Genomic DNA, 17,544 nt, shown 5'->3' on the forward strand with positions numbered 1-17,544 from the left:
CCTACCTCTTCAAATAACCTCCCGTCTTCCTAGCCATCCTCTCTGCACCCTGATTGCCTAGTAGGAATCTGTCTCTCTGCGCCCTGATGCCCGCAGGCTACCGGCGCATTACAAACACACACAAAAAAAAAAAAAGATGGGAGCAAGCTCTGACCATCAAATAACGCAGTCCTAGTAGTGTTTTGTCAAAATAAAATGGCCTATACAAATTATCCTATTGTCAATCCTTACCTCTAAATACAAATAGTGTGGCAAACATTGTTTATGCAAAAGAAAAGTGTTCAAGAAATAATATGTCTGGATATCTGAGCCGTTGGCTTCCCTTCCCCACATTTCCAGCACAGGACAATGTGGCACAATGGAACATAGCACACTCTCTGGCATCTTTAGCACGAAGATGCAGTTCAAAACCTCAGCATCAGGGCCTTCTGTGCCAAAGTCTCTTTGCCATTCAAAGTCTCTTAATTCAGAGGGACTAATGCGACAAACAAATATTAAAGTTCCTTCCTTCTTAGGATTTCACATGTACACAATTTATCAGGCGATTCACAATTCATCTTGTGTCCCCCTCTGCCGGGCTCAGACCAATGTATCTACATTAACACAAACTTGCTTTACTGTATCAACATGGAAGACTTTCAACTGTGTGTTGGATTTTGCTTGACTGGTCGCAGGACTACGTCCATTCACAATTCTTTACAACTCTCACTTTTGCCACTTCTCAGCTGGATACCTTACAGAGACCTTCGATTGAGCACACAGGCGGTCCCAGATCACTCTGTCAAAGGTATCTTATCTTGGTTTTAAAGTTCAATCACTCATCAGCAATTCAACTTTGTTGCGTCTTTTATCAGACGCGTTTCAAACAATGTTAGTTTCAGTGCTCACCATAAAATGTTGCCACTTGCAACCTTGGCCTCAACACAGACCGGTCTTGTCTCGGTCTCCCCAACTCAGCGGCTGTGTTGATTTCACTGACGCTGCTTTGTTATTGGAGCCAAGGACGGTACCACGGCAGCTGCTGATTCTCCCCGCCTTGATTACTTAGGCAGGAGGGCCCTGGGTATCTGACACACAATTTAGAATTCTTTAGCCTGGTTTCCTGGTCTTACATTTTCTATTTTAGAGGATTCTGGAAAGTAACTGTTCCTTATCCGAACGGTCAAGAGAATTTCCCTCCTTGCGATCCCCTTCTGTTTTGCCGCCTTTCTTCACGAGTTTGGTTGCCATCCCAAAACTGCTGTTTCCTTGTGTGCTTTGCCTCACTCAGAGTATGCTCTCGTGCTCCGCCTTGTATCTGTGTCGGGAAGCTTAATGGGAGTTCGGTGTGTGATGGTCAGCAATTGCTTGACCTCGCCTGACCATTGTATTGAGACACGTCAGGTATACTGCTCAGCTGTTAAGTCTGTTTTCTCACATAACGGGCTGTCCATGTGAAAGTGTGTGTTGTAAAGGGGGGGATAGAGTTCCTAGGTATCCTACCTGGTAGGATGGGGTAAAGGTGTTACAGGGAAGGTTATACCGCGTCTCACCATCTGGTGTCCCACTCCCCAGGAGATCCTCCTGCACTGGTCCACCCCAGGAACTGTATCCAAAAGCGAAGGGCGTGTCCTGGCCATCTGGATGACAGATCCCAGAGGACTAGTGGGTGAGACACCTTCTGGTTTCTCACAGTACAAATATACAAAGTTGCATTATTCCTGGCACTGGGTGGAGTGCTGGCATCAGGTAGGGACAATGGGGGTAAAAGGGCACAGAGAGCACTGTCATTAGGTACCAAGTGATGTTTCAGCAAAGCTTGGAAGCGATCCACAGGCAGGCTGGCTTTGTGATGGGCAGAAGGTTCCAATGGGGTGTGGCAAGTAGGTAGAAAGAGTGAAAGCGAGTGAAGGCACAGGTGCGAATGGAAGAGCCAAGGTTGAGTGCAGCAGAGCAGCAGAGGGAATGAAATGGCGAGCAGATTGAGATACATTCAGACAGGTACTAAGAAGCAAGGCCATTGTTAGCTTTGTAGACTAGAAGGAATTTGAAAAGGGGACAGTTGTGCATAGAAAGCCAATCAGCATGATGTCGGTAGTTGAACGTGGTAGTTGGATATGGGTAGGTTTAAAAGAGTGCTGGTAGCAAGGTTGGGTACTTTGTTTATAGGGAGGAAAGAGTAGAAAGGGAGAAAGGCCAAGGAGTATGCAAGAGTAGTATTCTAGTTTACTGAGTAGGAGGGTGGAGATTAGAATTTTCGTAGAGTGGTAAGACATTGATGAATTTCCCAAATGCTGAAAAGGTTAATAAAAGCTGTAGAGCTTGTATTATGGTGGAAGTAATGGATTGCTGCAAGTAAGATGTCACTATCAGAGAGGAACCCAATGCTATGAGCCTTGGCAAAGGGAGCATGTTAAGCGGAAAGGAGATTGCAAGGGTAGGGGAGGCATGGTGCAGGAAGCCAAAAGAGCTGGTGGCTATATCTTCCCAGTCATGGCCGTAAACATGTGGAACAACCTACCCCTGGCACCTGCGTTCTGAAAAACCCTACTAATCTTTCCGAAAACCTCTAAATACTTACCTGTTTAACGGAATACCACTTTACCCATCTACCTAGCGCATAGATGCCCCTGGGCTGTGCGCGCTTCACAAATGGAAAGATAAATAAATTACTTCCGTTTTTGAAGAGTCCAGCATGAGACAGCACAAAGCCATCGAGTGATGGATTGCAGTGTGACAGTTGGTAATTGAGTTTGAGATGTTTAGGGAGATGGAGGGAAAAGGAGAAAAAGATGCAAGAGCTGTCAGCAAAGCGGCCATAGTTAAAGCCAAAGGACGAGATAAGTCTTTCTAGGGCAGAGGTACAGATGGTGAAGCAGAGGTCCGAGGACTGATCCTTGGGAGTAAACAGATTATGGAGAGAGGCGAGTAAGAGGTTTGTGAGTTCCAGGAGATTTTAAAAGAGAGACCTTCTGGGTAGCAGGCATTCAAGGCAAAAGCAGATTTGCAAAACCGTTACGTCCCTTGAGGGGAGTGGAGTCCTCAGTGGAGTGTTTACTAAGTGAGCCAGATTGAAGAGGATCTCCAAAGTCCTTATCCTCATCCTAAAGGTACTTAGTGATGCGGTTGAACACTGCCCGCTCAAGGACTTTTGAATAATGACAAAGGAAGAAAAGTGGGGGATAATTTGCTGTGATGTTTGGAGGATTTCTTCAAAATGGGTAGGACATTTGCAGATTGGGAGAAGGTAGGGGTGAGTACAGCTGAGAGAGAGAGGTTATACAGCTCTAAGAGATAAGGGCAGGATTGAGGCTTTGAGAGTTTCATGAGCAAATGGGTCACTAAGAGTCAAGATGAGTTGGCGCTGAAAAGAATGGGTGCTAATTTCGCAGAAGAGATATATTTGAGAGTAGAATGGGGAGACAAAAGGATTTTTGCTGGAGGGATTTCCTATTTTGTTGTTGATTTTTTTCAGAAACCATATGCCTCACTCCTACACAATGCGTCACTCCTACATAATCGTGTGCCAGCAAGCAAACGCAGATCACAAGACCCCTCAGAGCAAGTGAACGTCCAGTTAATCAAGTACACTGCATTTGTTTTTTTTTTAACTATTCAATGACGTTCATGACCGCTGACACTGATGAGTCTGATTCCATTTAAGAGGTCATCCGCAAACAGTAGTACCTTTTACGATTCCACACCCCTAGAACTTGCTTTAAAACTCTTATGGCACAGGCTTGTGGTTCTGGGAAATGTCAAAAGGTGCTGGTGGTGAAAAGAACATCCTGTTTTGTCTCCTTCTCCACCTGGAACTCATGTGACCGATATCCACTGACTATGACCCTTGCCTCCGATCCTCCACATTACCCACACAAATTGCTCTGGTAAGCATAGTCTCGGGAGGATAGCTCAGGGGAAACGTGCTTGCCTTGGAAGCAAGACAATATGGAGCACCACAAGTTCGATCCCCGGGTCCGTGCTTGGAAACTTCTCGGTATTAAGCGTGTTATAAATAACCTATCATATCATAGTCACCTTATAAGGGAACACAAAACATGCATTCTGTGCAATTATGCTCAGCACCACTGCTGGTTTTCAATTCTCCAGTCAATTTCATGATATTCGTCAGCTGTCACTTGTTATTAGTCTGCCTTCCATCTTTCACAAAGCCTTACTGTTCTGAGTGGACTATGGTGGGTAAAACCACCTCCATGCACGATGCAGAAACGTACTCCGTATTATTTTTACAATAGATTGTTATATTTCCCCTGGGAACACTCTCGCCTGCCAGCATTCTCCAATGAGAACAATTTGACATCAGTACAGAATGTCATGAACTCCTTGTTCAATTCCATATATAGCTCCACCAGGAAACGCCAGTCCAAGCAACTTGCCCACTCACACCTGCTCCCATGTCTTACGCACATCCTCCAGTCTCAGGTCACCGCTTAACATCTCCATGTCCTCCCTCCTCAGTTGCTGCAGTGTTAAGTCTTCCAGGAAGCTATCCATTTGTGTCTCCTCTCCAATTTCATGTGCGCACAGTTCTTTGCAGAAGTCATAACATCTAGTTGAAATGGCCACATCTTTCAAGAGGGAACTGGCCCGGTCTCTGTGCATGCACATTGACAGGTCTATGGTTTTGAGGCTATGTGTCAGTAGCATTCCACATTTCTTGTCTGAGTCACGATACTCTGTGGAAGTGCTCAATATACAATCTCATCTCCACAGTCTCATCTCACCCCATAGCACTTGCATAGTCCTTCTCTAGTTCCCTCAACATCAGTTCCTTGTTGTTCACTGCCTCACTTGCCTTTTTCTATGAATCTGCCACAAAGGAGATGAAGTGGCCACAAATTAAGGCCTTAATACCCTTCATAATACCCTTAATACCATTGTCAACCTGTTCACACCCAAACTCACTAATCTCCATCTTCAAAGAACTGGCAAAAAAGGAGGTTATCTAACCTCACCTCAGCCCCATCCTCTGGCAAAGCCCCACTAACATCCCTGAGTCCTAGTCAGAAATGTGAAGGCTTCTTTTGTTGGTCCACCTACAATCAGCAGAAGATCCCTTCACATTAATAGGTTGTGGATTCTAAATAATGTTTATCCAGATAGGTTCACAGCCTTGGATGGGAGTGCTTGTGTGTTGGATATGACCTCTCTTCAAAAGAAGGGTAACTATTTGCTACAGTAGAAGGGCTTCATTTAATTGACACTGTGTCCTACATGCACATGGACAAAAGGAACTATTATCTGTCCTTGCAATCTTTTCCAAATCACAGGAGGGAACACAGTGGACCTTTCAATGATTAGAATGATTTTTTTGGTTTTTTGCTTTTATCATTTTTATGATTTTGCAAAATTGTTGTTACGTTTCGTTTCTTTTCACTTAATTTCCTTTTTTGTTTGTTTATTGCTTGTTAGCCCGTCCGTTTGTGGGTATTTTCAGTTAGTTTGTTTCAGTTCGATTCAGTACTATTCACTGACGTGGACCAAAACTTTCTTTGCGCATTTGTCCCGAATGATTATTAGATGATTAGAAAGCCCTGTGACATTGTGTTGAAAGGGCATGAGTCTATTCCATCTGCAAGGGGTGATGCCCAGTTGGGGCAGACTGCTAAAATGGAAGAGAATGTTCAGACGATAGGCTAGATACAACAGAGGAGAAAGTAGCAGAATACTTAAATGATAAATCTTTAGGAGGAAAATGCCTTATGTCTAGATTGCCAAGCATATGGAGAAAGATGGGAATGGCTAAGAAGACTTGTGGGATTACTTTAGGAAAGTTGAAAAGGGATTAGCTCAACTGAGGCCTTGTTGGTTATAGTTTCAACAAGGTAGGTCATGTGTGCGTTACCTGAGCAACAATACTAATTGCAAAGGTTATAAAATGATGAGCATTATAATTTGAGTTTTCAGATGTGCACTCTTCCCCCTGTGGTATACACAAGAGATAACAAATAAAGTCTAAAAGGAGACAGGCATATAGGACATTTTTGTTTGGAAAGATATGTATGTGTTCAGATAAGGTTAAAGCGCAAGTCTTGTGAAATATGCCCAATGCAAAGTGTGATGAAGTACCCCGTCTGATTCTGGGGACTTCAAATGCGGTGACCAAGGGGGTGGGTGCTTCTCCAAGCTACTGAATAATGGACCCGGGCGTGTTATGGGGAGGATAACCTGGACACCCTAACCTAGCCCTCGCCATAGTGCAGGGAATTGTTACATGTAAACCCCAGAAGTCAATGTTCTCTTAAGCAGTGTCCAAGGAGCTGGGGAACCAGTGGGAAATCCAGAGTACGAGAATCCATTGAGTTAACTGGGGATAAAATTCAAATACTACGAGAGATGTTGAAGCTGGACATAACAGCAAGCATCAACCACAAATTTGAGATGTAGAAAGCTGCAGAGGAAAATAGTCTCAGCCCCTTAAGCCAGAGGGAATTTTTAAAGGGATGTTCCAAGGCCAAGTTATTCAGTCTTCGCTGGAGAAAAACCCGGAACAGGTCAATGCCTCCTATAATCACTCTTCTAAACCCAGACTGGATTAGAGGGATGTAATTAACACTTCAGGGGCAGGGAAACATTGGGAAGATCTGACCACTGCACAGTGGTACATTTTATACCCCAAAGAAGACAGCCTGGAAAAACCTGCAGCGCTTGCCCATATGACAGAAGGAAGCACAACTATCCACTTTTTAAGGACAATGGAAAGGAAACTATCTTACATAGGTTCACCTCTCTCCAAAGGAGTTCACAACATACAAGCTGACCTGATGAAGATCAGAGAAAGTGAAAACAAACTTCAGGTGTAGAGGGTCTTCCAGCAGTAGACAGGGAGGGGGAGCCACAGCTGTCACCCAACCAGCAGAGTGAACATTATAGCATGTGTTCCAAGCTGTCGGCTGGCCAATTTAAAAGGTCCTCCAAAGAGACAGATCTACCCAGCCCCCCTGCCACTGAACAGACTTAGACCAGTCAGGTGACAGTGCAGAATAGAGCTTTTTAGCAGCATGTCTCTATAGAGGTTAGCTATCAGGACAGCAGGGTGGGTGTTTGGAAATGGAGTTACTGTGGAGAAGGTTGGACAAATGAGCAAGAGAAGCTGGAGCAGAAGGGAACACGCTGGGAGAGAAGAGCTAGAACTGGAGGAGCTGATAGGAGGGGACAGAGAGAGGCTAAAACTTCAAGAGCCCGAGAGAGGCAAACGTCAGGAACCCGGAGAGAGGCAAACGTCAGGAACCCGGAGAGAGGCAAACGTCAGGAACCCGGAGAGAGGCAAACGTCAGGAACCCGGAGAGAGGCAAACGTCAGGAACCCGGAGAGAGGCAAACGTCAGGAACCCGGAGAGAGGCAAACGTCAGGAACCCGGAGAGAGGCAAACGTCAGGAACCCGGAGAGAGGCAAACGTCAGGAACCCGGAGAGAGGCAAACGTCAGGAACCCGGAGAGAGGCAAACGTCAGGAACCCGGAGAGAGGCAAACGTCAGGAACCCGTCATCAGGAGGTAAAAGGAGGAGGCAAGCAGTAGGTGGAAGCAAGTGTTCAAAAGAGTGAAGAAGGTGGAAGAGTCATGAGAATGCTTGCATAAACTGGTTGTGAGGAAACAGGGTGCCCAGGTGAAGGGAACAGGACAGATGATAAAGAAATGGGGCAATGTGAACGGACGTGAGGTGGCCAAGAAAAAAAGGAGTTCGGAGAGAGAGTGAAAGTTGCAAAAACAACTGGTAAGGGAAAAAGATGGCTGGTACACCGAAGTAAGATCAGGAGAAGCAGAGGTGTAGGAGGATGACAATCAAGCAGGAGCGAGGACTTCACTGCCAATCATTAAAGGTGCTGAGAGAAAGCGGGATGTAGGAAAAAAGGGGCCTCATAACAAGGTGGGGAGAAGGAGTTGCTTTCCAAGTCAAGGAGCACAGCCCACAGGTAGGAACAAGTAGTTTGTCACTACCCCTGCAGGAAACCCTGAAACCCAAGGTGGTAGGAGGAATAGTGGAGGAGCAGGAGCATCCTCCAAAACCTAGCTAGAGACATTGGATACATACTTTATTCAAAGGACTGACCTGCAATGGGAACCTCAAGATGATTCCAGATAGAGGAAAAGTCATCGTGAATTTCAATTTCTTTTGCACCAAAAGTTGAGTTGGAAATTATAGTTAGCTTTGGACAGCTAGTATACTCCAACCCTATTTATTATTTTGCCCACCTTTGTAAAGATCCCAAAATAATAGTAAACTTCAGTCTGGTGTGTGTATCTAGTCCTTTGATCCCTTGTCCAGCACGAGACAATGGGTATCGGATTTCACTTGCAATTAAAAAAACAACTAGTAACTCCAACTACCATGAAAGCAACTAGCAAATAATTTGCATTAACAGGAAATATTATCATGCGTTTAAGGCTAATTTCCATTCCATACACTTCAACTTACTCTCCATTTTGAAACGCCACCACTCCAACTTCATGCATCACAAATGGATCTTCAGGTGCGATACTCAAGGCCTGGCTGAAAAACCTTTCTGCTAACTTTGAGTTGTTGGTCAATCCATACTCTAATCCAATATATAACATTGGCAAATGGCATCTGTAGGAGTGAAAAAAGTGATATGTGCTTTAGCAAATAAAATAACCTCCTGCATACTAAATGATAGCCTAAAAACATATTATTGGTTGGTGTTTTACAACTGCTTCAATTAAAATAACAGACTATTGGTGAGCAAGGATAGCCCAGGTGCAACGCGTTTGTCTTGGAAGCATGACAACGCAGCATCACACAAGGTTGAATCCTGATCCCGCGCTTAGAAACCACAATGCTGGTATTAAGCACGCTATAAATGAACAATTAAATAAATAAATACAATTAATGCATGTGTCAATTCGTTATCCTTGTAGATTTTTACTCTGACAATCCAATGACAGATCTAATAATATTTTGTATTTCTATCAGCATCAACACAGTTTGCTGTTCTACTATTATTTTATGTTGGGTGGCATTTGTAAAGAGCAATGTGTACCATTTGCATGACCTTTTGGGTGGACAGATGTCAAGGTCTGTGTTAGGAATAATATCCCTGCCCTATATGCTTTACACACCTAGGCAAACCGGCAATAATTAGGGTTCAGAAAATCTGTAGCAGTGTACTTAGGTCTTGACCTTACTTTTTGACAGTCAACTGCCAAGTCAAAGGTCAATTAGAACCTTTGGGCTACATAGATTGTTCCTGTTTTCTCTAGTGAGGGCTTAGAAAAACTGCCCTGTATCATTAGGCAGGGGTTACCACCAAGTTAGACCTTACTCCCACTGTGGTAACGTGACAGAGCAGCCATACGTCACTCTTAGAAGTGAAGAGGGCTTGTCGTAAAATATAACACAAGCAGGCTCTAAAGGATTGTCCACACAGTATACTTACAGAAAAATATACTTGTCGGTAGAAGCAAGGCATTTAAGGGATATATAAATTTAAAGGCAAGTACAAAGATTAGGCACATTTATAAAAACAGTAAGGGTCTATAAAAGACCCAAAGTCCTTTTAAAGTCAGTAGGAAAAAATGATTACACAGCTTAGTACAATACTGTATACTTTACAGAGACTTTGAGAAATGAATATAAAATAGTAGGTAGACAGAAATGATCAGTTGAGCACTTAAAAAAACAGACATTCTACATAGAAATACAAAGAAAATAGCAGGTAAATAGTAAAGACCAACTCAGACATAAAACCCCCTAGAGCACAATAGGAACAAGTATGCAGTGAAGAGTTACGGGTACGTACATTTTACAAGTACTTATTGGGAGTTTTAGAAATGTGTAAAGCTTATCCATAGAAACCAACATGACTCAGCAATCGATCAGATGAGTTCCTATCCCAGGTTCGCTGACCCAAGTTCGAAAGAGGAAGGTTACAGAGCAGACTCTGAGCAATAGAAGCAGAGGAAGGCCCGGTGGCGGTACTTTGGAAGATGGTCTGCACACAAGTCTTCCAAGATTTGGAGACTGCCACTGATGAAAGATATGGGGCAAAAACACCCTGAAGGAGGTGGAGGAGGCTGTCAAGTCCTGTGGAAATGCTTGGTTTGCAGATGCTTGGTCAAAGAAAGTGTTGGGGTTTTCTAGGTCAGGGTTAAGATATCTTATTCCGGGACTGCTCTTTAAAGCCAATGGGCACTGAAAGATGGTTCCAGCATCCCAGACAATGTCAGTCAGACCCTCAAGAGATGGTTCTCAGAATGGTGAACAGAGGAACTTCTGCAGCATCACAGTAATAGTATTTCATATGCAGGACACTGATGCTCCAGTTGGGACCACAGACTACCGTTCTGGAGGTAGATGGGTCCTTCGGTGAAGAACGACTGCAAGAATCCCAGTCAAGATATCCCACAATGGTTCAGCAGAGTTTGAGCAGCAGCAACATGCCACTCTACAACAGCAAGGGACCCACTTTTGCCTACTCACAGATGGAGATAGGGTCTCGATAGAAAACACAGACATGCAGAGGAGTGGCATTCAGTGATTCCCGCTGGATCAGAGGGAGGAAGCGCCCAGAGACAAGGATCCTCTACACAGGAAGCAGAAAAGCTTCATCTCTGGAAGATATGGAGGGAGCAGCACAGGTCCAACACAAAGATCTTCAGGAAAGTATTGTCTTCAGCAAGAAGGATATTCAGCGAGCAGTCTGGTACATTTGGCAATTGTTCAATGGCAATGCAGAATGCCGTCCTCGTTGTAGGCAAGGGCAGGTGGTTACATAGGAGAGAGGCAGCTGAGGAAAGCGATCGACCACCTACCCTCTGTTTAGCAAAACGCTTTACACACAAAGAGTTGGTGCCAGAGGAACGAAGGAGAAAAGAAGGAGATTATTTAGTGAGAAAGTTTAAGATAGTGTGGTCTCCAGGCCCAGACAGCCTTATGGATGATGCAGGATTTGAATTTAATATGTGCAGCAAACGGGAGCCAATTAAGACGTTTAGGGCAAAAGAGATGCAGCCTCTGTGCTTAAGGCCAAGGATATACCTTGCTTCCCTATTCTGGATTAGCTGGAGGGGTCGCAGGGTGGAAGGTAGATTCAAGAGGAGGCTATTGCAATAGTCAAGCCTAGAGAGAACCACAGCTCAGGTAACATTGAGCCTCAGGGGGAAAGTGAGAAAAGGGAGAATTCCGTTGAGAAGGAAGAGCTGAAAGTGGGACTTCTTGGCAATGCCTGGTGTGTGAGGGAGGAAGGAGAGAGGGGAGTCGAAGATGACTCCAAGGTTTCTAGCTTCAGAAGAAGGAGCAGGGGGGAGAGCCCAAGGAGGAAGGCCAGAGTGAAGGGAAAGAGGAGAGAGAAGAGGTCCTGATGGGAAGGATCTCAGTGTTACAGGCGTTGAGGCAGAGATCGTTGGAGGTGCACCAGGACAGGATGGCACATAAGCAATCAGGGATGATCGAGGGTGCAAAGGAGTCAGCAGAAGTTTGAAAAAGAGCTGTGAGTCAACTGTTTAACACTGGAAGTTAGAGGAGAAGGAGATAAGGCATGCAAGCAGAGCAAGGTAGATGTTGAAGAGCCAAAGGGAGAGGATAGAACCCTGGGGGACACCACAGGTGGAGAGAGGAAGGTGCCCAAGGTTACTTGGGAAGAGCGGTCAGTAAGGCAGGATTTCAGCCATTCCAGTGCCCGTTCCGAGATCCGGGTATTGTGGAGCCTTAGTACGAGGATGGAATGGTTGACTGTGTCAAAGGCAGAGGAGAGATTGAGAAGGATGAGGAGGGCAGGGGAGTTGGGAGTCCAGAGATGCAAGCAGTTCTTCACGGTGTTCTGAAGAGAAATTTCCGTTCCTCTGGATGCTCATAATCCAGATTGATGGTCGTGGAGATCATCAAGTTCAGTGTGCGAGTTGAGTTGGGGTAATGCCAACTTGTCCATCAGCTTCCCCAGGAAGGGAGTGATGGAAATAGAGCGGTAGTTGGCAGGACAGGTAGGGTCTGCTGAAGGTTTTTTCCAGGAGTGGGCGCACAAGGGAGTGCTTAAGGAAGGAGGGGGAAGATCCAGTGTCAAAAGAGTGACTGCAGAAATCAGCGAGTTAGGGGCGAGAGACCCAATGTTATCCTTGATGGTTCTGGATGAGCAAGGGGAAACCTGTATAGAAGAGACCTTCATGGAGCAGCCAACTCTGGTAACTTCTTCAGGTGAGACAGGGGAGAAGGAGGAATGAGAAGGGCCAAGGGAGGCAAGGGGTGAGGGATGGGTTGGGAGGGCGGCTAGTAATGGTTTTCAGCATGTCCTGAGTTTTGGTGGTGAAGTGTGTGGCCAGTGCGTTGCAGGGGGCCTGGGAAGGAGAAGGGGAGGATAAGATTGTGTAAGGGTTGGCTAGTTCCCTGCAGATCTTGAAAAGTTCTGCTTTGTTGTTGGATGCACCGGAAACCAATGCCTGTATGTGGGCTCTTTTCTTGGTGCGGATGGAGAGTCTGTATTGCCTTTGGAGCAGGTGGCAGGCCAGTTTAAGAGAAGGTGAACCTGAAGTTTGCCACTTCTGTTCCGCCGCCCTGCACTTTTGTTTCAGGGCCGCAAGTTCGGAGTCGTACCAAGTGTTATGCTTAGAAGCAAGTTTCAGGCGGATCTTCATGACTGGGGCATGAATATCAAGAGTATTAGGGAAAGGTGGAGGTTGCTGAGAGTAGAGTCAGAGGTAGTATCAGAGGTGGTTTAGGGTGAAAGGATCGAATACAAAGGGTCGAAATGCAATTGTTTCTAATAAAAAGGACCGGGGAAAAAAAAAAAAATTCTAATGCACTTTTTTTGGAGGGGTTGGGGGAGGGGGTCCAAACCCCTGTTTTTTGGGCCAAAAACCACACATTTTACCTATCCAAGGCCCAAAAAAAAAAAGAAATTTAAAAAAGTCATTCGATCATTTTTTTTCCAGTCCTTTTGAATCAAATGTATTGAGTACGACCCTTTGACTGGACACCATCAGAGGTAGGGGGGCTGAGGGGGAATGAAGGTGGTAGCGAAGGCAGCATCTGACACTTGTTTCATTGGGCGGATGTTAGTGAAAGAAGTTGGCAAGGCTTTTTGGGGGGCAATCAGAGAGTCAAAGGGACCAAGGTAGGAGGATAGGAGCGAATAGTCTGACCAGGAGATGGGGTGACTAGAGGAGGGAAGAGAGAGTGTATGAGGGCGTCCAGAGTGTGTCCAGCCGAGTGGATTGATGGGCTGAGTGGATGATGTTCTCAGAGTCTGCAACGTGAACCGTGAACTTGTATTAATTTGTGTGGATCGCATCCAGGTTTTCAGACTCTATGGCGGGGGTAATGCCCATCTGATGAATTATGAAAAAGCTTAAGTTTTTATCTCAGCTCTGAGAGAATGAAGGGAGGATGGAGAGGGAAAGAGGTGCAGAGGTCAGTGAAGAGAGTTGATGCAGGACAGGGGAGTCCAGTTGGATGTTGAAATCACCCAGCAGGAGGAGGTTGCCAGTGGATGAATGTAAGGTAGAGCAAAAATCAGCCCTTTCAGAGAGGAACAGGGTGGGGTTGCCTGGAGGCCGGTAAATGGTAGCAATGGTCAGGGTGGAGATGGGAGAGGACCAACTTGCAAGCCAGGCTTTCAAAGGAAGGGTAGTGCTGGGTGGGTAAGATGGAAGCAGGAACCCACTCGGGGAAGATTAAGGCAACCCACCCCTACTCCCCCCCCCCCCCCCCCCCCCAAGTGCAGTGAGATCAAGGCTTGGAGGATATAATTGTGAAGCCATATGGGGGGATGAGCTGGCATTGAACCATGTCTCGGTAAGAGCGAGAAAGTCGAGGTCAATGTCTTCAAGAAGGAGGCAGATGTCAGCAGAGTGTTTGTTGGCTGAGCAAGTGCTGCCAGATGGAGGAGGTCTCTGCCTTTGAAAGTTTTCAGAGGTGGTGTACAGGGGCGTGGTACACCAGTCGGAGGAGGGAGAGGGGGAGTGGTAGGTGGAGATCCAGGAGAAGGAAGGAAGTTAATGAGAGAAGGCAGAATCTGGTCAAAGAGGAGGAGGTTGGGTTGTGGACCGTGAACCAGGATAGTGCCTGGGTGATAGATATTAACGAAACGACGTGAGGATGAGAAGCAAGACAAGAGAACTTCCCACTTTGTGCCATCATTAATGGCAGAGGATGTGGAAGGAGAGAACGTTGAGATGAGATTGGGGGGGGTCCACAGATCTGGTGGGGGACAGGATATCAGTGAAAACCTCTCTGGAGGAAGCACCGACGTAGTAGGTGTGCCCATGTGTGGACTAGATGGGGAATGGGGGGGAATCCCCCATTTTAAAAACTGGTTGGATTCATGACACCAAAACTGCACGAACGAAGTGCAGACTTAAAAAATGAAGACTATGAAAACACGTTGAACCGTATAAAGTACAACCCCAATAACAAATGTTTGGGGGGAAAATAATAATAGCTGAGATGATTTGTGTTGGGTATGTAGAATTAAGCCCCGAGCAGGGGGGGCATTACCACTTCAGATAATGCCCCGGGGCCCATAGGTACAGGCCCGAGTAGGACTTCAAGTTTTCCCTTCTCTCTTTCCAAGGCTCCCATTAAAAAAGTAAATAAACAAATGGCCACCATGGAAAGGAGAGAAGGGACTACGTTCCTTGGTGGGGGAAGATGGCAGCCTCCAGCTGTGAGGCGGCTCGGAGCGGGATGATTACTGTTGGTAAAACCCCCCATTCTGAGCCTCCTCATTGGCTGAGAGGCTGCCACACCCCCTCCACCGGGTACTAATAAGGATTAAAGCCTTTACTAAATATGGCTTCAAAGATACAATCAGAGATCTTCTGATCTCCCATTGCTGATGCTAATTGTTGAATGATATTCCCAGAGTCTGCGACGTGAACTTGTATTAATTTGTGTGGATCGCATCCAGGTTTTCAGACTATGATAGGGATAATGGCCACCTGATGAATTATGAAAAAGGTAAAGTTTTTATCTCAGCTCTGAACAAACCAAATTACAAACTGATTTGCTCAGTTGTCTGACAAACTCCTTCAGTTGAAAGGCCCCCAACAACTGCAAAGGACTAAACAGCAAAGGTAACACAAAAAACACACACATCCTTTGAACCAGAATGTTGTTCTCCAAAACGGCATAACTGACTGAACCAATGGATCATGGTCGAGAGTGGTGAGGATGATAATCGATCAACGGAAACATGTATTGTAAAGAAGAGATTTACAAGCAAATATTCCTTTTTACAATAATCCTGTCATGGTAGTGTGTTGTGGGGCCTCATATGCCTATCCTTTCCTTAATACTGGATTATCTTTACATATATAGCATGGAGGAGACAAGGCCCAGTGTGGTGAGGCGATCCCGTGGGATGAAACGCAGTATGTGTGCTTTGAAAGGGAACACCTTTCAAGATTGCCAAAGAGGTTAATAGCTTATTGCGATTATGATGTATCCGAACACCACATAAAATCTGTGGCTGTGGATGCAAATACCATAACATCTGAATAAGCAATAATAACAGAAAGACCCTTTAAGGTATTTCAGGATAAAAATCCTCCTGGCTCCCAAAGGTATAATGTAAAAGGATCTAGAAATATTGACTTAAGTAAAATGTATTCCTCTGTAACAACCAATTCTAAAGGTTTATCTTTTAATGATTCTAAGGGAAATAAATCTCCCCTTAAAGGTTGCTTAAAAGAGCCGATTTGGTTAAGGACTACTGGTCTCATAATCCCACAAGTAATGGGATGAGGAAGAGTTCTGCTGTAGTAGTAGTAGTAGTAGTAGTAGTAGTAGTAGTAGTAGTAGTAGTAGTAGTAGCCAGGCAATTAAGCCTAACAGCCCACAAGTGAAGGAACCCGAGAGGCAAAAAGGCCCCCTCAGGTGCAGGCAATTAGAAGGAGCTCGAAAAATGAATGGAGTGCAAGCAGTGGAGGCAGAAAGTAAAAGGCACGATGCAGGCAAACTAAACAGAAGTGGGAGAACCAGAGGGATGCCGGAACGTGGATGCAGTAGATTTCACCTGCTTGTTCTGAGTGTCCTGTTCCCCCAAACTCTGAGGTGCATAGGCTGCGCAGCGGAAGGTGTGCAGGAAGGCTTCCTTTCCGCAGGTGCACCTGATTGCAGTGGTTGCCGTAAAGGAAACATGTTGGAGACCGAGACGAGGAGCTGTTGTCAAGCCGTGGGTTTCAGGAGCGAGAGGGGCTCCATAGTAGAGTGGCCGGGTCGAAGACGACTTCAGCGAGGATGGGTGTGGATCCCAAGTGAAGTGAACAGAGAGTGTGTCAGCGGAAACAAAATTCAAGTTAAAGTGGTGACCGGCAATGGGTTGGGGAGAGAGGGGGCCCCCGAAATTCGGAATCACAGATCAGGCCATATAAACCAAACAATAATTGAAAAACATGAATATTTTATTTAAATTTCATTTGTTTAAAACATACATATTAAATTTTGTTCCGGCTCATCTCTAAATAGCAGCATATTGTTGTAGAATAAAGTGCATAGTGAAACAAAGTGCCAATATAAAACCAGACTGAAAATTCAGTCAGTATTAACTTCATGTTGCCAAGCTGTCTGAACCTCAAGTCGGCTGAAGAGGGTCACAATTGGGGGGCCTTTTTGGAGTGCTAATTTAGGCGCCCAATTAACACATTAGGTTTCCAGTGCGGCTGCAGCAGCTAGTAGCACTGACGTTCTGCTGGCAGCTATGTCTGCCATTAATCAGCAGGGTACACACAGATCTCGGCTATATGCTGAGAATGATGCTAATTTCCTGCACTTTCACTCTAGCTGCCAAATATGCATTATATTGGTCGCAACTCTTTAGCATTTGCTACTGCAGCGGCTACATTGTCTTTATTATTAATTTTAGCACTGCTTTTATTAGTTTCCTTAGCATTCAAGTAATCTGTTTAACATCATGGGGCGAGCGATGTATTCCATGTTGGAGGACTATTTGTCTCGTAACCCTCTATATTGACTGCTCACACAGCCTCTTTATTTATCTAATTATTTACGTTACCACAGCTATCTGCGCACGTACCATAACGCGGTGAACAACACTAGACTCCAGTAGGACAGATCTTTTCAGATGCCTTATTGTGACTGGTCGACCGCGACACAATTGTGCGATTGAACTCCTATGCTTGTGATCCGTTCCCAATTTAGGTGAGCTCTAATGTTTGGCTTTGCGTTTACCTTTTTTTATTGTCACATTAGGAAGGACTGCCGTATGGCGTGCACCCTTGGTTGTTGGTTTTTTGGAGTGGATATCAGCTACTGATGATCCCTCCTGTATTACAACATGTTCCTGTCTCTCCTTTTTGTTTTTTGCAGTTCTACTTGACTGAGAACTTGCCCTACAGGTCCATACACATTTCCCAGGATGTACATTCGGGAACAAGTGGTCAGTTTCAAAGTTGAGATATTGGTAAATTTGATAATTTAATTATTTAACCATGTTTTCTCCCATTATTTAGTAAGGAGGTGTTTTTCCGGACAGTGTTCTATGGGGGCGGGGAGGGGGTTACCCTGTTCGTCAATCACAGATCAGTATGTTTTAATCATTATGCCTTCTGTTTTCTTGATTTGATTTAGTTTTG

General features: G+C 45.2%; 1 protein-coding gene across 4 annotated transcripts in view; it reads right to left on the reverse strand.

Annotated features, from left to right (window-relative positions):
- CDC16 (cell division cycle 16) overlaps positions 1 to 17,544 on the reverse strand; it is a 755,778-nt gene that overhangs the window by 250,304 nt on the left and 487,930 nt on the right. For all 4 annotated transcript variants that reach the window (XM_069637116.1, XM_069637117.1, XM_069637118.1 and 1 more), the window contains one exon: positions 8,417 to 8,569. In XM_069637116.1, the coding sequence (XP_069493217.1) occupies positions 8,417 to 8,569 (153 nt within the window). The remainder of the gene's footprint in view (positions 1 to 8,416; positions 8,570 to 17,544) is intronic.

The sequence above is a fragment of the Ambystoma mexicanum genome, chromosome 7p, assembly GCF_040938575.1.
Source record: "Ambystoma mexicanum isolate Mex_15411 chromosome 7p, UKY_AmexF1_1, whole genome shotgun sequence".
Lineage (NCBI taxonomy): Eukaryota > Metazoa > Chordata > Amphibia > Caudata > Ambystomatidae > Ambystoma > Ambystoma mexicanum.